Source organism: Mustela nivalis (assembly GCF_964662115.1).
Source record: "Mustela nivalis genome assembly, contig: HAP1_SCAFFOLD_2243, whole genome shotgun sequence".
NCBI lineage: Eukaryota > Metazoa > Chordata > Mammalia > Carnivora > Mustelidae > Mustela > Mustela nivalis.
This window is the reverse complement of record NW_028134422.1, coordinates 47,465-70,212: the sequence shown is the minus strand read 5'-3', so window position 1 is coordinate 70,212 and position 22,748 is coordinate 47,465. Positions and strand designations below refer to the sequence as shown.

At 44.9% G+C, this 22,748-nt stretch overlaps 1 protein-coding gene across 2 annotated transcripts; it reads right to left on the bottom strand.

The window, feature by feature from the left end:
• Positions 1-2,146: 2,146 nt before the first annotated feature.
• LOC309858355 (uncharacterized protein) lies at positions 2,147-22,080 on the bottom strand (the record flags this gene model as incomplete). 2 transcript variants are annotated; one of them, XM_082751041.1, is made up of 2 exons in its annotated part: positions 2,147-2,821; positions 21,550-22,080. In XM_082751041.1, 2 exons carry the CDS (start codon positions 22,078-22,080, stop codon positions 2,147-2,149), a joined length of 1,206 nt encoding a protein of 401 aa, XP_082607167.1. The 2 variants fall into 2 exon arrangements, with proteins under 2 accessions (XP_082607167.1, XP_082607168.1); XM_082751042.1 differs by lacking the exon at positions 21,550-22,080 and having other exon boundaries at positions 2,147-2,621; positions 2,820-2,872.
• Between the last annotated feature and the right edge of the window lie 668 nt (positions 22,081-22,748).

The window sequence follows — 22,748 nt, the reverse complement described above, 5'->3', positions numbered from 1 at the left end:
ATTCGGGCGACTTTTCCCTTAAATGCCCATCCACATGCTAGTGCAGAGTATGGGCTACGCATGGCTCACACTGTTTGCGCACACTGCTGTGCAGGGAATTGTGTCAGCCTAGGGGTGGACCACAGCTGGACGTCTGGCCCCTCCCTTCTTTCTATGCACCAGGGGTTGTCCACACCTACTGATAGGTGATGTAGGAGTACATAGGCTCAGCCCCCTTGCCTCTAAGAGGAGCAGTCCACTTCCCCAGTCCACCCCCCTCATTGTGGTGTCGGAACATGGGGGTGGAATTGGAGGGAAACCACATTTTGCATTCGTTCCTTTTAAACACCTAATATGTCTCCCTCCGTTTCTTCTTCTTCTTCTTCTCCTCCTCCTCCTCCTCGTCCTTCTCCTTCTTCTCCTTCTTCTCCTTCTCCTTCTTCTCCTTTTTTCTCCTTGTAAATGATTTTATTTATTTTTGGAGGGAGAAACTGTGAGAGAGAGAGAGCATGAGAGGCGAGAAGTTCAGAGGGAGAGGCAGACTTCCCATGGAGCTGGGAGCCTGATGCGGGACTCGATTCCGGGACTCCGGGACCATGACCTGAGCCGAAGACAGTTGCTTAGCCAACTGAGCCACCCAGGTGCCCTCTCCTTCTGTTTCTTACGCATTTGTCCCGATAGCTCTCCCTTGCACATCGTGTTTTAGTCTGTGTGTGTTTTTTTTTTAAAGATTTTATTTATTTATTTGACAGAGAGAAATCACAAGTAGATGGAGAGGCAGACAGAGAGAGAGAGAGAGAGGGAAGCAGGCTCCCTGCTGAGCAGAGAGCCCGATGCGGGACTCGATCCCAGGACCCTGAGATCATGACCTGAGCCGAAGGCAGCGGCTCAACCCACTAGCCACCCAGGCGCCCTAGTCTGGTTTTTTGAGTGCGGTGTAAGCATCACAGATGGGCACAGTTCCCCTCAAATTGTCCTCGTGTAGGGAGACAGCTCCTAACATGATGGTCTGTGTTCCTCATGGGAGAGTGTCCTGTCCTCAGGGGCGGAGAAAGTTACTTTAGGAATTGGAGACTAATAGTCTAAGACCAAGTGTGCAAGTACTGTAGGAAGGAAGAGCATATAGTGAAAAGATTAAGTGCTTCAGTGGAGATTCATGCTCGGGGTGGCCTGCCACCACGGTCACCGAGCCTGTTGTATGGAGATGTTTTGAAGGTCCTGATCCTGAGCTCCGGAAGGCTGGCGTTAGGGTGATGTCCGGAGCAGACTCCAACAACAGAGGTCTGAGAGCAAGTGGTTTGTTTGGGAGGTGATCTCAAGAAGTGCCATAGGGAACGTGAAGAGTGATGCAGGGAAGGGATGGAAGCCAATCCAGAATGATTTCCAGAGCAGGTAAGCCCTGTAGGTAGCTGAGGTGCAGTCCTGGCTGAGGCCCCCGGTCTCACACCCCCCCACTCGAGGGGATAGGGGCTAAAGGGGCTAGAGCACTTCATCCACCAAGTGCTGCCCACTGGTTGAGGACTTCTCCTCGAGACTTCCTCTCCCTAGCTGTGGCCTGCCTGCCAAGAATTTCCTCCCTCATCTAGACAAAGGGCTCAGCAGAGAGCAGCGGGGGCTTGCTATAAACCACCAGTGTCGATGTCAGCATGGAGAGTGCTGAGGGGATAGAGGTGGAAATCCTGAAGTCGTCTGCGGTGGACTCCCCTTTCTGCAGGGAGCACCAGAAATGCATCCGACCTGCTAAGGATAACAGTTCACGAGGGAAAAATAATGAGACACAAGGCCCTTTGATCTGTATGCCCGGAGACGTTCAGGTTTATTTGAGGTATAGGAGCATCTCTGTATGAGGAGACCTGGCAGGAAAGAAGAGTGTGCTTTGGATGACACGCTGGCTGAGAGATTTCAGGGAAAATGCAAGGTCCGTATTCCCTTGGGAGGGAGCTAGTAAGAAGGAGGTGGGGAGGAGGGTGTTGTTGGTGGGGGAGTACATTTGGAGGCCACGTAGGTTGAAAGGGCGGCCGGAACTGAGGTTTGACAGTTGGCCTGTCACGATTCCGCGCTCAGTGGGACTAGCTGAGGAAGATTGGTTGCTGAAAGACAGCGGGGGTGCCGGCCAGGATCCTCAGCAGCAGAAGCCACTAGAGCAAGTTGGGGAGCAGCAGGTGGTCTAGCAACAGCTGGGGCGGCAGCAGCTGGACACACAGCAGCTGGGGCGGCAGCAGGTGGTCCTGCAGCAGGTGGTCTGGCAGCAGGTGGGGCGGCAGCAGCTGGAGCCACAGCAGCTGGGCCTGCAGCAGCTGGAACCGCAGCAGGAGGGGCGGCAGCAGCTGGACACACAGCAGCTGGGGCGGCAGCAGGTGGTCCTGCAGCAGGTGGTCTGGCAGCAGGTGGGGCGGCAGCAGCTAGAGGTGCAGCAGCTGGGCCTGCAGCAGCTGGAGCCACAGCAGCTGGAGCCACAGCAGGAGGGGCGGCAGCAGCTAGAGATGCAGCAGCTGGGCCTGCAGCAGCTGGAGCCACAGCAGCTGGAGCCACAGCAGGAGGGGCGGCAGCAGCTGGACACACAGCAGCTGGGGCGGCAGCAGGTGGTCCTGCAGCAGGTGGTCTGGCAGCAGGTGGGGCGGCAGCAGCTGGACACACAGCAGCTGGGGCGGCAGCAGGTGGTCCTGCAGCAGGTGGTCTGGCAGCAGGTGGGGCGGCAGCAGCTAGAGGTGCAGCAGCTGGGCCTGCAGCAGCTGGAGCCACAGCAGGAGGGCTGGCAGCAGCTGGACACACAGCAGCTGGGGCGGCAGCAGGTGGTCCTGCAGCAGGTGGTCTGGCAGCAGCTGGGGCGGCAGCAGGACTCCTCGCCACAGCCCTGGTCAGAGCAGACGGAGCCACAACAGGAGTTGACCATGGTGTCAGAGGCTGGAGGTTCTGGGTGGGTTTCCAGGAAAGCGAAGGTCTTGAGTGTGGAAGTGTCTGTCCTCGTGCCGTGGCCTCTATATACTGCCCAAACCGGGTGATTTGTCAACACGTCTTCCTTGTTGTTGTTTACCCATTATTTAAGTAATTATCAGAGGCACAGCAGTGTTTGCCTATGTAATGGTTTGAGCTCGTGGGACACAAATTTTCTTTTCTAGATGGGATCAATTCTGTCAGGTCTGCTTTTCCTCCTGACTCACACCACTGGCATCTTCTGGACCACTGTCTTCTCCTCTTCCTCTGCAGAGGGCTGTTACCTGATTGGTGGCATTTGCAATTACATTCTTCCTCTCCCCTCGTGTAACCTCTAGCAGGATGGGATCGGGGCCAACCTATCTCTGGTCGTGCATTTCTTCCCATGGTCAGTGGGGAGGAAATTCCATGTGCATAGGGTGGCATGTGGCGAGGGGCATGAGACAGGAGGAAAAGGCCCTGTAGTATGGGTCACTGTTGAGCAATGAGGAAGGGGACAGCTGTCTATGTGTGTGTGACGTTGTTGACCTCTGCCACGGGAATGGGTTTTCTGGGGGGTCTTTCTGTCTTTGGGTCACGTTGTCTACCCTAAAGCCGTGGCAGGCCACTATCTGAATGGTTCCCGCCACTGCCCTGATTCGTCGTTCCGGAAGCGTTAAGTTTGCGGTCACATATCTTTGTGTTGCCTTTCTCTGGATGGTCTTTAGATTCTGAAAGACGTCGCCTCATCTTCATTCTTAAGTCGTTCGTATTTAAGAATACTCTTCAACAGAACGGAAAGGAAATGTAGCAAAATACGAGTGTGCCTCTCCTCAGAATTTATTCCCAGACCTGGGAAAGGTACAGCACATTTTGTGTGTGTGGGGGGGTGGGTAGGGGTGTGGGGGGTGTCCAGTGGAAATCGGAATGGATGTTAGCCAAGGTAACTTTGTTCAGTTACTGTTTCGCCTGCTCTACTTAGCGATAGTCCAACGTTGGGATGCGGCAGTCATCCGAAGGGCCTGTTAAATATGTCGGGACACATCCTCCAGGTTCTGATTACATGGGGAGCCTGAGGTTTGGCATTTCTGACAAGTACCCAGATGACGTTGATGTTGAAGTCCCAGGGACCATCCTTAGAGACGTACTCCTCTATTCTGTTCGTTCGTGCTTTGAGCAAGTGCCTCTGTCAGGTCCCTCACCACTGCTTTTCGATTATAGGAAGCACCCCCCACCGCACACACACTCAACTGCAACATGCCATGCAAAGATCCAGAAGAGCCCATAGTAGTGTCATTTAACTAAGTTTAAGGCAATGTGGCCAAGATGACAATCTCTTAAAGCAGAGATTTATTCACTAAGAAATAATGTCGTCACTCTTTCTTGTTTGCCTTTTATGTTTGATTTTCTGTTTTTGGTGAACTTGACACAGAGTGAAGTTAAAAAATCCTTTGTGTAGTCATCCATAGTGGTGCATGTTGGTACTCAGAAGCCCATCCGTGTAATCCCCGCACCTGTCGGGATAGAATATTTCCATTATACTAGAATGTCTACACTTTTCTTTAATTAAGTTCCCCTTAGTTAAATGCAATTGTGTTTTCAGTTGGTTTTCTTTTACCATAGATGTCTTTTGACCTAGAACATCAAATAGATCCACATCTATATGTTTTTGTTTGTGTGGAAGATACCAGGGAATGTTGATGCTGTTAATGTGATCACCAAAACAGCATGGTACTGGCATAAAAACCGATACATAGTGCAGTGGAACAGAGTAAAGAGCCCAGATATGGACCCTCAACTCTACGGTCAAATAATCTTTGACAAAACAGCAGAAAATATACAGTGGAAAAAATGCAGTCTCTTCAATAAATCGTTTTGGGAAAACTGGGCAGCTGTATGTAGAATAATGAAATTTGACCATTCTCTTACACAGTACACAACAATAAACTCAAAATGGATGCTGTCAATGATAACAAATTTTCTCTTCCTTTAAGTTTCTTGTGTGTGCACAAAGTATCAAATTTTCATGAAGCAGATTAGCTGGTGAAAATAAATTTTTATGGTATACACATGGGCAATCTGAAGATACATTGAAATTCCAAAGGCAACATGTTGCTTATTTGAGCTAAGTAGAGGGTGGGTGCCTGAGGACATGAAGGGGAGGAAGACCTCCTAGGAAGGTGAGATGAGATGTTTAAAAAACATAGGTTTCCTTATTTTGCACATAAGTTTCTTAAGTGAAACGGAATCACCATTAATATTCTTTTTCTGGTACGAGCAGTGTTAAAGGGAAGATAAGGAACTTTTCTGGAATTTGCTGTGTTCTGATTCCCTTTAACTGAAAATGATGTTCATGTGAAAGTGACTCATTTTGAGGCAGCCTTTTCTTAGCACCTGTATCTCTCAGCATCATCCACGTCACAAGTCAGATCATCCCCTCCTCAAGAGAAGCCACCCTGTGACCTCACAATCTCAAGAACATTTTCGTCTCTTACTGTAATGTACTCTATTTTTAAACTGTCTTCCTAACACTTACCTTTATTTGAAATCACCATGTTCCATCTTCTGCTAATTGTTAGTTGCCCTTCTAGAATGTCAGCTCTTGGTGTTACATGCTGAGTTGCTTGAACAGTGCATGGTATATAGAAAGCCTCTAATAAGTACTTATTGAATGAATGAATTTAGCACAAGATTCCTTGGGATCGGGGTCTCGGTATGTTTGTACACATATATAAACATAGAAGTATTTGTATCAACATGGGAAAAGTTCAGGGACAATAGCCATCAATTTAATTTAGAGATGAGAGGGAAGTCATTAGGGAGACGTTTACTTTGTACTTTATAATTTTTTTTTGAATGTTGGGATTATTAAAGATACTTTTGTCTTCTTTTTAGTATGTTTCAAATAAAATCAAGTTTTAAAATGAACAGGGCATTTGGTTTAGCCTAGAGACATATCTTTTGAACTATCATTTCTTTTGGTTACCTCTGCCAGATTTTGTGTGACATTTCCATTTTTGGGGTGAGGCCTCACGATAAAAGGCTATTGACACCCTGGTGTGCATTGGTACATGCCAAACTTATTAACATGGCATCAACACCCTTCACACACCTACTTTTCTAACCCCATCTCCAGTCACTCTCTTATCTTCCTCATTGCTCCAAGCCCTAGTCCACACTTTTCAGATTCCACCCTTTGCAGTTCCATCCAATGCCCTGGAAAACCTACTCGCTCTTCTTCATCTAGCAATAACATAGCTCAGATGCCACTCTCTTATACCTTCTCTTGCTCCTTCAAACACTTTTTTGGCTCTAGTCCCTTGATATTTTCCAAAGAGTACAACCCATCTTGACTATGGAGCTGCAACAGTGTTGTTCTTCTTTGAATCCTCCCCATCTAGCAAAGTCCTTAGCACATATTACACACTCAATAAAAGTTTTTGGAGCTTGAGGAAACATTTGAACAATGTTTAAGATCTTTTAAATTATATTATGATACTAAGTTATAAAATGTCTCCATGGAAACAATGTAATGAAATTTCACCAATTGAAAAACAAGAAGGCAGACTGGTCTAATTTGGTTGGCTAGAACTTTTAAAAATACTGCCTTTTAGCTTCTTTTCAATACATTTAAAGCATAATTGAGAATCTTAGCATCTAATGAATCATTGGATACTATATCAAAAACTAATGATGTACTATGTGTTGGCTAATTGAACATAGTTTAAAAGATAATAAAATTAAAATCATAGCTAAAGAATGCTTCTAAGTGATAAGTTCAAGGGGTAGGTACAGAATGATATGCAATGAACAATTAACATTAAGTAGGTCCACACTGAGTTAAATATAACTTCTGTAATTATATTCACCATCTCAATTTGCCTTACAAGCAAATTTCATGTGGGTGCAGGCCAGGAAAAGTTGGCCTGCTCATGTCCCTGAAGGAATGTGTCTAAATTAAGGATATCCTATTGTGTGAATGTCATAACAAGACATTTAAAGGTTGTAGGAGACATTCAAGACATCCTTTTCTGGTGGAATGATTCAGATAATGTGTCAGCCAACTAATGGATTATTGCCTCAATACATGACACTCCCAGGAATGTATAATGCCCTTAAAATAGAATTACTTTCCTGATAGCAAAAGTGAGTCACTGATACCACAGTTTTTAATGTTTAGAATATGCACAGCATCATGTGGGGATTGTGTTGGGGCCAGAAAAGCCCCAAGTGATTGATTTACTGTTGGGATCACAATAACAGGCCCATGTTTGCAGACAAGCTATGTGTTATTTAGAAATGTTCTTCTTGAAAGGTCTTTGTTGGGTTTGATAGAATCATAAAACTCGAGTCCTGTGGAGTTATATGTTTTCACTCACTTATGTATTTAGCAAACAGTGTTTGAAAGCTTTCCTATTCTGTTGCAGGCACTTTGCACACTATGCATGAAACCACAGTACTTGTACCTTCTTCAAGTCTGAATAGTTCATTTTTGCCCTTGCTTCCCTTGCCTTTGGTGTTGTTCCTAGGAAGAAGTTGCTGCGGCTGAGGTCGAGGAGGTTGCTGCCTATGTTCTCCTCAAGGATTTTGATGGATTCCTTTCTCACACTGAGGTCCTTCATCCATTTTTAGTCTGTTTTTGTGTGGTTAAGAAAATGGTCCGGTTTCATTCTTCTGCATGGGGCTGTCCAGTTTTCTCAACACCATTTGTTGAAGAGGCTATCTTTTTTCCATTGGACATTCTTTCCTGCTTTGTTGCAGATTAGTTGACCATAGAGTTGAGGGTCCATTTCTGGGCTCTCTATTCTGTTCCATAGATCTATGTGTCTGTTTTTATGCTAGTACCATACTGTCTTGATGACTGCAGCTTTGTAATGGAGCTTGAAGTCTGGAATTGTGATGCCACCAGCTTTGGTTTTCTTTTTCAACTTTCCTCTGGCTAGTCAGGGTCTTTTCTCATTCCATACAAATTTTAGGATTATTTGTTCCAATTTTCGGTAAAAGTTGATGGTATTTTGATAGGGATTGCATTAAAAGTGTAGATTGCTGTAGGTAGCATAGACATTTTCACAATATTTGTTCTTCCAATCCATGAGCATGGAATGTTTTTCCATTTCTTTGTGTCTTCCTCAGTTTCTTTCATGAGAATTCTATAGTTTTCTGAGTACAGATTCTTTGCCTCTTTGGTTGGATTTGTTTCTAGGTATCTTATGGTTTCCAGCTGTAAATGGAATCAATTCCTAAATTTCGCTTTTTTGTCTTCTTGTTGGTGTGTAGAAATACAGCTGATCTCTATGCATTGATTTTATATCCTGACAGTTTACTGAATTCCTGTATGAGTTCTAGAAGTTTTGGGGTGGAGTCTTTTGGGTTTTCCACATAAAATATCATATCATCTGCAAAGAGTGAGAGTTTGACTTCGTCTTTGATGATTTGGATGCTTTTAATTTCTTCTTGTTGTCTGATTGCTGAGGCTAGGACTTCTAGTACTATGTTGAACAACAGTGATAGTGGACATCCCTGCCATGTTCCTGATCTTAGGGGAAAAGCCTTCAGTTTTTCCCCATTGAGAATGATATTCACTGTGGGTTTTTCATAGATGGGTTTTATGATATTGAGGTATGTACCCTCAATTTTTTTAAAGAGTTTATTTATTTATTTGACAGACAGAGATCACAAGTAGGCAGAGAGGCAGGCAGAGAGAGAGGAGGAAGCAGGCTTCTCGCTGAGCAGAGAGCCTGATGCGAGGCTCAATCCCAGGACCCTGGGATCATGACCTGAGCCGAAGGCAGAGGCTTAACCCACTGAGCCACCCAGGCGCCCTGTACCCTCAATTTTTTATCCTCAGTATTTATCCCTATACTGTGAAAAGTTTTGATCAAGAAAGAATGCTGTGCTTTGTGAAGTGCTTTTTCAGTATGTATTGAGAGTATTGTATGGTTCTTGTTCTTTTATTAATGTATTGTGTCATATCGATTGATTTGCAGATACTGAACCAACCTTGAAGCCCAGGAATAAATCCCACTTGGTCATGGTGAATATTTTTTTAATGTACTGTTGGATCCTATAGGCTAGTATTTTGGTGAGAGTTTTTGCATCCATGTTCATCAGGGATATTGGTCTGAAATTGTCCTTTTTGATGGTGTCTTTGTCTGATATTGGGTTAAGGTAATGCTGACCTCATAAAATGAGTTTGGAAGTTTTCCTTCCATTTCTATTTTGGAACAGTTTAAGGAGAATAGGTATTAGTTCTTCTTTAAATGTTTGGTAGAATTCCCCCTGGGAAGCCATCTGTCGCTGGGCTCTTTTTTTGTTGGGAGATTTTTGATTACTGCTTCAATTTCCTTACTGGTTAGGGTCTGTTCAGGTTGTCTGTTTCTTCCTGGTTCAGTTTTGGTAGTTTATAGGTCTCTAGGAATGCATCCATTTCTTCCAGATTGTTAAATTTGCTGGCCTATGGTTGCTCATAATATGTTGTTACAATGTATTTCTCTGGTGTTGATTGTGATCTTGCCTCTTTCATTCACGATTTTATTAATTTGTGTCCTTTCTGTTTTGTTTTTGATATATCTGGCCAGGGCTTTATCAGTCTTACTAATTCTTTTTTTGTTTGTTTGTTTGTTTGTAATCTTATTATTTCATTAAAAGAACCAGCTCCTACTTCTGTTGATGTATTCTACTGTTATTTTGGTTTCTGTTTTATTGATTGCACCTCTGATCTTTATCATTTCTCTTTTCCTTCTGGGTTTAGACTTTCTTTGCTGTTCTTTCTCCAGCTCCTTTAGGTTTAGGGTTAGGTTGTGTATTTGAGACCTTTCTGTTTCTTTCGATTAAAAAAAAAAAAAAGTTATGTAAGTCACCATACGGTACATCATTAGTTTTTGATGGATTGTTCCAAGATTCATTGTTTACATATAACACCCAGTGTTGCATGCAATACGTGCTCTTCTTAATACCCATGCCTGGGCCAACCCATCCCTCCACCCCCTCCCCTCTAAAACCTTCAGTTTGTTTCTCACAGTTTGTAGTCTTTCATGGTTCATCTCCTCCTCCAATTTCCCCTCCTTCATTTCCCTCTTCCTTCTAATGTCCTCCTTGCTATTCATTATGTTCCACAAATAAGTGAAACCATATGATCATTGACTTTCTCTGCTTAACTGTTTCACTCAGCATAATCTCCTCCAGTCTCAGGCATATTGATGTAAAATTTGGTTATTCATCCTTTCTCATGGCTGAGTAATATTCCATTGCATATATAGACCACATCTTCTTTATCCATTTGCCTGATGAAGGGTGTCTCTTCTCTTTCAACAGTCTGGCTGTTGTGGACATTGCTGCTATGAACACTGGGATGCATATGGCCCTTCTTTTCACTACATCTGTATCTTTTCACTACATATGACCTAGTGCAATTGCTGGATCATAGGGTAGCTCTATTTTTATTTATTTATTTTAAGGTTTTTACTTTGTCTTTTATTTTCAGAAATTTAATCACAATTTTGTCTTTACATGGAGTTCTTTGGACTTCTCCTGTTTTCATTTCACTTATTCTAATATATCAATTTGTTTCTTTCATTAAATACAAGAAAAGTTCAGCCACTATTTCTTCAATTACTCTTTTTGTCCCGTTTTCCTCTCCATTCTTTCTGGCATGGTAGTGATACAAATGTTATATTTTTGTTATTTTCTTTCGGGTCCTTGTGTCTCCATTTATGGTGTTTTCTTGTTTTTGTTTTGTTACTATTTTCTATTTTATCTCTGGTTTTCATATTGGATAAAGTCTATTTTTTTGAGGAACCTCCCACTGTTTTCCATAGTGACCGCACCAATGAGCATTCCCACCAACACTGTAAGAGGGATCCCCTTCCCCACATCCTCTCCAACATTTGTTGTTTCTTGGCTTGTTAATTTTTGCCATTCTAACTGGTGTAAGATGGTATCTCAATGTGATTTTGATTTGAATTTCTCTGAGGGTAATGATGATGAACACTTTTTCATGTGTCTGTTAGCCATTTGAATGTCTTTTTTGGAGAAGTGTCAACTTATATCTTCTGCACATTTTTTGATTTGTTTATTTGTTGGGTGTTGAGTTTGAGAAGTTCTTTATATATATTGGATATCAGCCCTTTGTCTGTAGCTGGCTTTTTGAAGTAATTAATAAGATCAATCAACCACTGGCCAGGCTAGTCCAAAAGAAAAGAGAAAGGAGCCAAATTAATAAAATCATGAATGTAAGGGGAGGGATCATGACTAACACCAAGGAAATAGAAACAGTCATCAGAAATGATTATCAATAGTATATGCCAATAACTGAAGCAACCTATAAGAAATGGATGCATTCCCAGAATCCTATAAACTTCCAAGACAGAAACAAGAAGAAATTGACAACCTGGATAGACCAGTAATTAGTAACGAGATTGAAGCAGTGATCAAAAACCTCCCAAAAAACAAGAGTCCAGGAACTGATGGATTCCCTAGGGAATTCTACCAAATATTCAAAGAAGAAATAATACCTATTCTCCTGAAGCTGTTTAAAGAAACAAAAACAGAAGGAAATTTTCCAGGCTCTTTCTATGAGGCCAACATCACCTTGATCCCCAAACCATCAAAGACCCCATCAAAAAGGAGAATTTCAGACCAATATCCCTGATGAATATGGATGCCAAGATTCTCAACAAGATCCTAGCTAATAGGATCCAACTGTACATTAAAAGATTATCCATCATGAACAGGTGGGGTTTATCCCTTTGTTGTTTCTTGAGAAAAGCGTGTATTGCTATATACTTTCCTCTTAGGACCACCTTTGCTGCATCCCAAAGATTTTGAACAATTGTGTTTCTGTTTTCATTTGTTTCCATCAGTTTCTTAAATTCTTCTTTAATTTCCTGGTTGCCCCAGTCATTCTTTAGTGTGATGTTCTTTAGCCTCTATATATTTGAGTTGTTTCCAACTTTCCTTTTGTGACTGAGTTCAGTTTCAAAGCACTGTGGTCTGAAAATATTCAGGGAATGATCCCAATCTTTTGGTTCCAGTTGAGACCTGATTTGTGACCCCAGATGTTATCTACTCTAGAGAATGTTCCATGTACAATAGAGAAGAATGTGTATTCTTTTGCTTTGGGATGGAATGTTCTGAATATATCTGTGATGTTCATCTGGTCCATTGTGTCATTTAAAGACTTTATTTCCTTGTTGATCTTTTGTTTAGATGATTTGTCCATTTCAGTGAGGGAGGTATTAAAGTCCCCTACTATTATTGTGTTATTGTCAATGTGTTTCTTAGATTTTGTTATTAACTGGTTCATATAATTGACTGCTCCTATGTTAGGGGCATATTTAAATTGTTATATCTTCTTGTTGGTCAGACACTTTAAGTATGATATAGTGTCCTTCCTCAACTCTCATTATAGTCTTTGTTTTAAAATCTAATTTGTCTGATGTAAAGGTTGCCACCCCAGCTTTCCTTTGATGTCCATTAGCATGGTAAATTATTTTCCACCCCCTCACTTTAAATCTGGAGGTATCTTTGGGTCTAAAATGAGTCTCTTCCAGATAGCATATTGATGAGTCTTGTTTTTCATCCATTCTGATACCCTGTGTCTTTTGTTTGGGGCATTTAGCCCATTTGCATTCAGGGTAACTATTGAAAGATATTAATTTAGTGCTATTGTATTCCATGTAAGCTGACTGTTACTATATATTGTCTCTGTTCCTTTCTGGTCTATGTTACTTTTAGGCTCTCTCTTTGCTTAGAGGGCCTTTCAATATTTCCTGTAAGGCTGGTTTGGTGTCTGTAAATTCTTATAGTTTTTGTTTGTCCTGGAGGCTTTTTATCTCTTCTTTTATTTTCAATGAAAACCTAGATGGATATAGTATTCTTGGCTGCATATTTTTCTTGTTTAGTGCTCTGAATATATCATGCCAGTTCTTTCTGGCCTGCCAGATCTTTGGGGGTTGGTCCGCTGCCAATCTAATATTTCTACCATTGTATGTTATAGACCTCTTGTCCTGAGCTTTCAGGATTTTCTTTATCTCTGAGACTTGTAAGTTTTACTATTATATGATAGGATGTTGACCTATTTTCATTGAATCTGAGGGGGTTCTCTGTGCATCCTAGATTTTGATGCCTGTTTCCTTTCCCAAATTTGGGGAGTTCTCTGCTATAATTTGCTCCAATATACCTTCTGCCCCACATTCTTTCTTCTTCCTTCTGGGATCCAAATTAATCTAATATTGTTTCATTTTATAGTATCACTCATCTCTTGTTCTCCCCCTTGTGATCCAGTAGCTGTTTATCTCTCTTTTTCTCAGCTTCTTTATTATCCATCATTTGGTCTTTTATATCACTAATTCTCTCTTCTGTCTCATTTATTCTAGCCATTAGAGCCTCCATTTTTTTTTATTATTGCACACCATTAAAAGCCTTTTTTATTTCAACTTGGTTAGATTTTAGTTCTTTTATTTCTCCAGAAAGGGATTCTCTAGTATCTTCTATGCTTTTCTCAAGCCCAGCTACTATCTTTGTAATCATCATTCTGAACTCTAGTTCTGACATATTGATTAGGTCCCTGGTAGTCAGTACCACCTCTTGTTCTTTTTTATGAGGTGAGATTTTCCATTTTGTCATTTTGTCCAGAAAAGAATAGATGAATGAAAGAACAAAATGCTTGAAGGGTAACATCAACCACAGAAAGATAAGCATTAAATAAATCAGAAGAGACCTGAAACCAGGGGGAAAGAAAGGGGAAAAAAATAAGAATATGATCAGCCTGGTAAATAGAATTGAGCCACACCCTAGCTTCTAGGTTTATTTTGGTCTTTTAGAAGAAACTGCCTTCCAAAATTTTAAAGAAAGAAAAACTTATTTGTATATACAAAAATAAGGGTAAATACGATGAAGGGATGGAATATGACTGTAAAGATGAAAATTTAAAAAGATTTTTTAAAAGGGAATTGATAAGATGTTGGTTAAAAAATAGGAAAGAAGAAATTTTCAAAAAAATAGAAAAAGAAAAATTTTTTTTAAAATTTACTTTGAAAGAAGACTAAATAATCACGGGGAAAAAAAGACATGAATTTCATGTGCTGTATTCCCCTAGCGCTAGAGTTTTGCAGTTCTCAGTGATTGGTGAACTTGGTATTGGCTTGATATTCTTACTGATCTTCTGGGGGACAGGCCTGTTGCAGTGATTCTCAAATGTCTTAGCCCAGTGCAGAATTGCACCACCCTTGCCAGGGGCCAGGCTAAGTAATCTGGTTGCATCTGCTCTCAGTACTTTTTGTTCCATAAAAGCTTTCTGTGTAGCTTTAGAATATGAGAATGAAAATGGTGGCCTCTCACTTTCTGACCCCAGAGGAGCCAAGAGCTCAGGGTCCTACTCCTCAGTGTGCCCTCAGAGAAAATAAGTCAATCAGTCCTGTCTCCCTGGTCTTTGGTTGCACTCTGTGCTCACCTGGCCTGTGACTGATCATTTCTATCTCTGGCACATGACCCTGTTTGGAATTTCCAAACTCAGCAGACTCCTGCAGAGTGCTCCTGTGCCACTTCTCCTGGTGGAGGAAGGGGAGGTCCTCCCTGGATCTGCCATTTGTCCCTGCTCAAAGAGTAGTGGCCCAACTGTGCTGCTAATTACCATTTATGGCAACCCTGAGGTTGCCATACTCCAAAGGTTTGGCTCCAGCTATCTCCCTGGATTCAATAGTTGGGAGCTCTGCCACAATCAGGCACCTTCAGTCTTTTTTTGACCCTGAGCATCCTGAGACCACACTGTACCAACAAAGCTTCCATCCCCTGCTTAGCCACTGGAAGAACATCCCTCAGTGGAGTAGACTTCTAAACATTCTGATTTTGTGCTCCACTGCTCTATGACTTGCCAGTAGTCAGCTAACGGAGGCTCCCTCCCCCACCCACAGTCTATGTTCCCAAATATCACCTCAGATTCACTTCTCTGCACATCCTACCATCCAGAAAGTATTTGCTTTTCTGTTCATAAAATGACTACTATTCTTTTCTTCTATCTCCTGTTGAGTTTATAAGTGTTCAGAATGGTTTGACAACTATCTAGCTGAATTCCTGGGACCAGACATAATTTAGGTCTCCTACTCCTCTGCCATCCTGCTCGTCCCTCAGAAAAGAGAATCTTAAGCAGGCTCCCTGCTGAGTAGGGCTAGATGCAGGACTCTATATGATGACCCTGAGATCATGAACCTGCTCCAAATCAAGAGTTAGATGCTTAACCACCTGAGCCATCCAGTTACCCCAGCATCCATCCTTCTGTATGTATCTTTTTCTCCCCACTTCCATCCTAAATAGTTTGTCCACCCATGGATTTATCTGAAATGATTTTTTCTCTCTTTTCTCCCCTTATTTATTGTATCAGACAGTCTTTAGGCAGATACCTTCAATAGGAGATCACAATTCTTATATTTTTGAGGAATACAGTAGAAATAAATCTTATTCAAAAATCCTTAATAGTAGAGAATAGATATTTTTCCCACTCAGTAACCTTGAGTTTACCCCCTCTGTTCATGACTTAACATAAACTCAGACATACCTCAAATTTATAAATTATACTTCCAGACCAAGGTACTAAGAAGCGATTTCATATCCAGAGTTTGGTGTTGACCTAAATGACTAAACGATACATTATTTGTTTTTAATTCCATTTGAATGGAAACCTAATGCAGAAACCTAATGACATATGACATATGATCATGGAATGCCTTGAATTTTATCAGTCAATGCCCCCAGTAGCAGCTTTTATGGCACAAATGGAAATTTTACAACAAATCAAAAATTTCTGTTCTGCAAAGGGAGTGGAAAGTGGGAATGCTCCTAGTGAGAAGAACTGTGAGCACACACATGGCTATACATTTTGTTTGGAGGAGAATGAGCTGAGGGGATGGTGTTTATGGGCTGTTGGCAAATGGTGAAAATCTTTCTTGCTTAGTCTGAGATCTGAAAGCAGAAAGATTGAAAGAGAATAATTTAGACAGAAATGGGCATGTAGAAAGAAAGGGTTCCCTCTCTATGTACCATATCATTTCCCACCAGAGTATCACTTGAAAGGTTACAGATGAGTCTGGGATAATATAGCCCATCTTTCTCCTCAGATGATCCAGTATTTACACTGGAGACCATGAACAAAGGAACCAAATGGCACAAAACACAGAGGATTTGCATGGAACCAACAGAATTTGCTCCTCTCACCATGGCTGTCTCTGCTGAATGTACTGTTTGTCAGCAGCAGAGACTTATGTCAAGCCCTTAATAGGGTAGCATACCTTTTGAAAATGAATAATACCACATTGAAGCAACTTGATTTAAAGTTGGGAAGCTTGTTACAGCGTCTATATTTTGCAGGTAATTACTTAATTCCCTTTTGCTCTAAAAAGGTACTCAGGAGAAGAAGGACATAAAAGAATTTGATTTACATGGTACTGAAGGACAAATGCCAATAAATGATCCTCTCTCTCATGAAGATACAATGGATGCTCAAAATTATTTGAGGCAGATTAATTACACGAGGGGCTGGTCAGATCCTGAGACAAGGAAAGTTTCCCTGCATTCATAAGAGCTCTTAAATGCAACCACTGCTCCCTGACTGAATTAGCTGCTGCTCATTGAGGTATGGGACACTGATATGGGAAGAACGCAGTAAATGTTACCTGCATATTTAAGGGACTATCCCTTCTTTGCTAAGGATAAATTCAAATGCGCATCTTGCTTAGTACTCAGTCCAAGTTTCATGTCTGCTTGTCCTGATATATTTATATGTGTGTCCTTGAACAGGAGCAAAAGACCCAGTTTTTGATCTGAGGCTGTTCATTTTTACCAACAAACATCAGACAGTGAGATTTTCTCATCTGGAAAATGTAGAATCCAACTTCAGGGATGTTGTCATAGGGCTCACAATAGATAATGCATGTGATGTGCAATATGTGTATAGGTCTCTATGTCAGGAATGCTATACAATGAAACAAAACACCATGTGGGATGAATAATGTCACAGGATTTAACACTACATGAAAAACTAATGGGAGTTGGGGGAAATTGAAGGGGGAGAGATTGTGGACTCTGGAGGGAAGTGGGGTGGGTGGTTGGGTGAGCCTGGTGGTGCGTATTGTGGAGGGCACATATTGCATGGAGCACTGGGTGTGGTGTGTAAACAATGAATTCTGGAACACTGAAGAGAAATTTTAAAAAATAAATAATTTAAAAACAACAACAAAAAACTAATGAAGTACTATACAGCGGCTAACTGAACATAATTTAAAAAATTAAATTAAATTTTAAAAAGATATACAGGTAAGAGCTCCTGCTTTGATAAAGAAAATTCAGAGATTATGGAAAGAATAAAGCAGAATATGTAGATCATAAATATATTAAAAATAATAAGATTTTTATGATGATCAGTACCAAAAGCTAAGAAAAGTTATGAGGACTTGTTTCCCTGAGTTACTGGTAGGTAGGTGAAGATAATGATTCAGTGTCAAAGCAGAGACTAACAACCATATTGAGGATGCACCAAAGTGACACATGACCATCTACACAGGAGGAAGAGAACAGGGGAAAGTATTACGTACGCCATCAAGTTGATAGAAAAGTTCTTAAACAAATGAGTAACAGAAACTATGGTGATAATATACTAGTTTTGAGCAAAGCCCAGTAAGTGAATTCCTCCTCCAAAAGAAAAATTACTTAACAAAGGTTGTGTGCAGAAAAGGGTAGTTTATGGCAAGGAAGACAGGAGCAGAAAGACTGGTGGCAGTTGGACATACAACAAAGGTAGCAAGAAGTAGTCTTACAGGAGGTGGTCTAAAAGCACCTTGGATGCAAGAAGAGCTGGCAACAGCTAGACACAACACCTTTGCCCATTGCACCAGAACCACAGCAGCTGAGCTGACAACAACTATACCTGCAGCAGGGGGGCTGGCAGCAGGGGGTTTGAGTGCAAGTTTGGTGGCAGCAGAAAGGATGGCAACGGGTGGACCCACAGCATTTTGGTCCACAAACACTGTAACGACAGAATCTGGAACTGCAAGATCTGGACCAGAATTAGGTAGTTTAACAGCTACTTGGGTGGCAGAAGCAGCAAGGCTGGTGGCAGAAGGACCTAGAACAAATGGGAAAAATCAGAGGTTTCTGCAGCATGTAGGCTGACAGAGACTAGAGAAGCACGAGTTGGTCATGGTGTCCAAGTAGAGGAGGAGCTTCTGATCAGGGGTGAGTTTCTCAGATCCATTTCTCTATTCCTGTTGTGGGGATTATCTGCCCAGGACACCAGGAAGCTAGGAGAAATAAACAGGAATAACCTAGTTGTTCACCTTGATTTGTGAAGTTACTATGGAGCTGGGAAGAGGATGGTGCTACATAAATATTATAAGCCTTTAAATATAAGAACTTAATGAATTTCTTAATTGAGAATGACACAGAGAAACATTGTCAGATGAAAACAAGGTTGTAACATCAGCATCTGCATTTCTGCTACATGAATTTCATCATGTGATAAAATTCCCACTGGCCTGAAAAGTGGTTGGTGAGTCAATTTCGTGGTCCTTCCCCAGCACTGGTCCCAAGGTTGCAAGTACACTGGCAATACACCTGAAGTGAGGAGCATAGTGTTGATTGTGTTCAAACTGGTGAACTGAAATGATGCCTGAGCCCAAGTCGGTTTCCCCACCAAGCCGGATTCCAGACTCCCACAGCAGCTGTATCTTGGAGCCCCCACCCCCCAGCTGCATATCCCAGTACAATCAAAGACTCTGGGCTGCAGGATATGCGAGTTCAACTCCTCCGTCTGTGAAGGCAGAATCAAGCAGGGCGATAGAAACAGGCGCAGGACACCCAGACGAAGCAAGCAACAGTCACTGAACGTCCTGAGAGACAGCAGTCCGGCGTCACACCGAAAAGCAGAGGGCTTTTCCAGGACATGGAAACGTCCGTGACACAAGTGGGGCAATTCGGGGGATAACGGGATGAGTTGGAGACTCTCATCCTCTCCTTGTTTACCCGCCAAGCCTGTTCCCCAGTGTCACTGGGTATACAGTTCTCGTTTTCTCTTCCTCCCTACTTGCCTGCATCCGTCTTCCTCCCTGTCTCCCTGCCTCCCTCCTCCTCCGCTCTTCCTTCCTCTTCCTCCTGTGTCTTCCTCTTATACAAATGTGTGCCTGTCCACCATCGTGAAGAGGGAAATACTGGGTCTAAGAGCAGAAGACCGTAGACCGGGGATGGCGCCTTCAATATGCCAGCCGTGTATCTCGCATATTCCTGTGCTCGGGACAACTTCTACCCAGCAGATCCGCATCTCTGGGCCTCGTGGCCGTTTTCATGGCGCAGCAGGATGGCACGCTGCCAGTGCATGCCACACCGAGAGAAATGCTCAACCAGTGCTTCTGAAGAGCCGGTTTGTCGAGATGCCAGCTCCCTTGTCGCTGAATTAGGGGAATCCCAATGAGTGTATTACGTCCTTTCTGATCTCGCTCTCGGGTATAAGCTTCCCGTGCAAGCTGGGACCCTGGACTGACAGTGCGTCTTGCCTGCGTCGCTTTCCCGCCCTCCGGCCACTGGCATCTAACCTCCCCAGTGAAGCTACGTGCCTGGTCGCTGTTCTTCAGTGTCTCTTCTGGGAGGTACCATGCGCTGACGTGACTTTCAGCCATCTCGGTCTTGAGTTCCTGATCCCTGCAGCGGGAACCTTGAGCCCTAAGTTGAAAATTACTTCAGGAATTCAAGAAAATGTACATGAAGCATCTGGCCGGTACTTAGCAAGTAGGGAGCAGCCCAGGTCCTGTCCGTTTCTCGTTGCTCAGCACAGCTCACAATCCCCCAACTCCTAAGAACCAGCAAGAGGCAAGTGCGGCGTTGGCAGTCTGTTGAGAGCCTCCTGGATAGCTGGTCTCCAGGGCTGGTGGGTGCCCGGGACAGAAGCCGTCCTAGCCCCTCAGAGGTCCGTCACTGCCCGTGGGAAGTGACCCAGGGCCTTCATCTGCCCTTCCCGTCAGAGCCTGGATCCGGCCTCACATCGCTGAGCGCCGAGGCAGCGTCGTGCATGAGTGCGGGACCAGAGGCGCCGGCCTCGGATCTGTCGGGACTCCGGTGAAGGCCCAGGCTCTTTTCTCTTTCTTCCTCCTCACGTGGGTCTCACCCCCACCCATCCCCAGAAGAGGCCCGTTGGTTTCCCTCCAGCGCTTCAGGGTTCCTTCCCCAGAGGCCGGAGGTTGTTTGCTTCCCTTCAGCGCTTCCGAGCTCACGGATTACTCCAAGGCAACGCACACGCCCAGCGCAGGGGCTCTCGGTCGGTGACGTCCCCCGTCCTTCCTTTTCTCGGTGCCCTGTAGATCCTGAGGCCATATCGCGTGCCAGTTGCGGAGCATGACGTGTTTGTCCCAAAACTGCCCGAGTCGCTGCACACCCCTGCCACCCCCGCCCCCCGATCCCGCCTCCCGCCGAGGTCGTGAGGACCAGAAGGCACAAGCAGAATGGGCCTTCCATGACCCCGGGAGATGTGCGTGTGCAGACGCGGCCCACGGGCGCGAGGCCTCCGCAGGCTCCCCTGTCTCTGAGCGGGAGGAGTGCACGTTGCGCAGGCTGGTGCCGACCACCGCGAAAGGGCCCCCGTGTTCCCAGGAGCTCTAACGGGCAAGGCCGCTGCCGTGACACTGGGCTGGAGGTCCCTGCGTGGTGCCACTCGGCTGTCTACCACTTTGTCCCAGATATCACCCGCATCTACAGGACAAGAGGACCTCCGCGGGCCTCGAAGACCCTCAGACCAGCATCTTGCTGGTGCTCTGGCCCAGGCTGTTGCCTAACTCGCCTGCTCCTGGGTATGTGAGCGCCCTTGAGCAAGGGCCGGAGACGTAGCCTGGCGCCTGAGTGCTTCCCTGTCAGCTCAGCTCTGGGACAGAACGTCCCTAGATTCCCTCATCCTCACATGGAGATAGGAATTTGTGGGGGCAGGCTAGGAGTCTCCAAACGGGTAATTAGTGCATGTGGGCTTTGACCTGTACAGAAACCGTTTGGTCGCGCATGCCGTACGGGGACACGGACAGCGTTATGGTATGCAGATCGGTACTGGGTTTATTAAGACACTCATGTGAGAGTCCCTGTGTCTAGGGAGACATGCAGAAGGGTCCCGACAGGAAGAAATCAGCATCCAAGGACCATGAATGCACCGAGAAGGAAACCCTCCTTGCGCAGACACCAATAGTTGCAAAAGAATGCATTTCTACCAGGTGTGAGGGGCTTTATTTCTCCAAGGTCATCAGGCAGGATGACCATCTTGACTGTGGAGTCAGGGCAGAGATCTTGACTCCATGTCCGGATGCATGACGCTGGCAGGGGACTCCCAAGACCTGAGGAAGAAGAGAATCAGGAGAAGTGGTCCACACTTCCTCCAGCCACTTCCCAAGGCTTTGAACAGGCAGGTGAGTAGCGGAAATGTTGGCGACTGCATGCTGGGTTTGGGCAACGTTTGGCAGTGTCCGTTTCCCCGCTGGCCAATCGGTGCTGTGTGCCGTTGTGGGTTGTTGGTGAGGCGGTTGTCAGGAGGAAGTGTGGCAGCCGCCGGACACGCAGCAGGGGTGGCCGCGGCCGCCGTGGGTATGTGTTGGTCCTCCAGCAGGCGTTATGGCGGCGGTTTGGCTGGCAAGCAGGCTAGCAGCAGCTGGATCCACAGCCCTGGGCGAGGCATCCAGGCAAGCAGCAACAGGTGGGGTGGTAGCAGGTCCTCGTGCAGTACACAGGGGTACAGCAGGCTGGCTGACAGCAGCTGGAGCCACAGCAAGTTTGTCCGCAGCCGCTGGACCCGCAGCAGCTGGGCTGACAGCAGCTGGACACACAGCAGCTGGGCCGGCAGCAGGTGGTCCTGCAGCAGGTGGTCTGGCAGCAAGTTGGGCGGCAGCAGCAAGGCTGGCAGCAGCAGGACCCACAGCAGCTGGACCCGCAGCCGCCGCCGCACCCGTAGCAGCTGGGCCGGCAGCAGGTGGTCCTGCAGCAGGTGGTCTGGCAGCAAGTTGGGCGGCAGCAGCAAGGCTGGCAGCAGCAGGACCCACAGCAGCTGGACCCGCAGCCGCCTTGTCCACAGCCACCGCCGCACCCGCAGCAGCTGGGCTGGCAGCAGGTGGTCCTGCAGCAGGTGGTCCTGCAGCACGTAGGCTGGCAGCAAGGGGAGCAGCACGATTCGGTCATGGTGTCACAGGTGGAGGGGGAGCTTCTGTTCCGAGGTGAGTTTCTCAGATTCATTTGTCTCGTCCTCCTGGGGGGATTTTATGCACCGGGTCCCCACATTTGGACCAATGGGCATGACTTCCTTGCCCATTGTTGACATTGTTTTCCTGATGATGCGGGAATGGAAGAAGAGGAAGTTTTTTTCCCCCTAATGTTAGGAATCTTTAGCAAATAAGTGCTTAACGTGTTTCTTAATTGGGGAGAACTCGTGGAAACATTTCAGATGAAAACAAGGTGGTCACATCAGCATCTGCGTTCGTGCTCTATGAATTTCATTGTGTGTTACAAGTCCCACTGGCCTGGGAAGAGGTTGTCGAGTCGGCTTGGCGGTCCTTCCCCGGCGCTGGTCCCTGGCTTACATGTAGACTGGCAGCATGCCTCGTGAGGAAGTGGCAACATGCCTAGCGATGAGCCGAAGTCATGCCTGAGCCCAAGACGGTTTCCCCACCAAGCCGGATTCCAGACTCCCACAGGCATCTGTCTCTTGGAGCCCCCACCCCCCACCCCCAGCTGCATATCCCAGTGCGATCAAAGACTCTGGGCTGCAGGATATGCGAGTTCATCTCCTCCGTCTGTGAAGGCAGAATCAAGCAGGGCGATAGAAACAGCCGCAGGACACCCAGACGAAG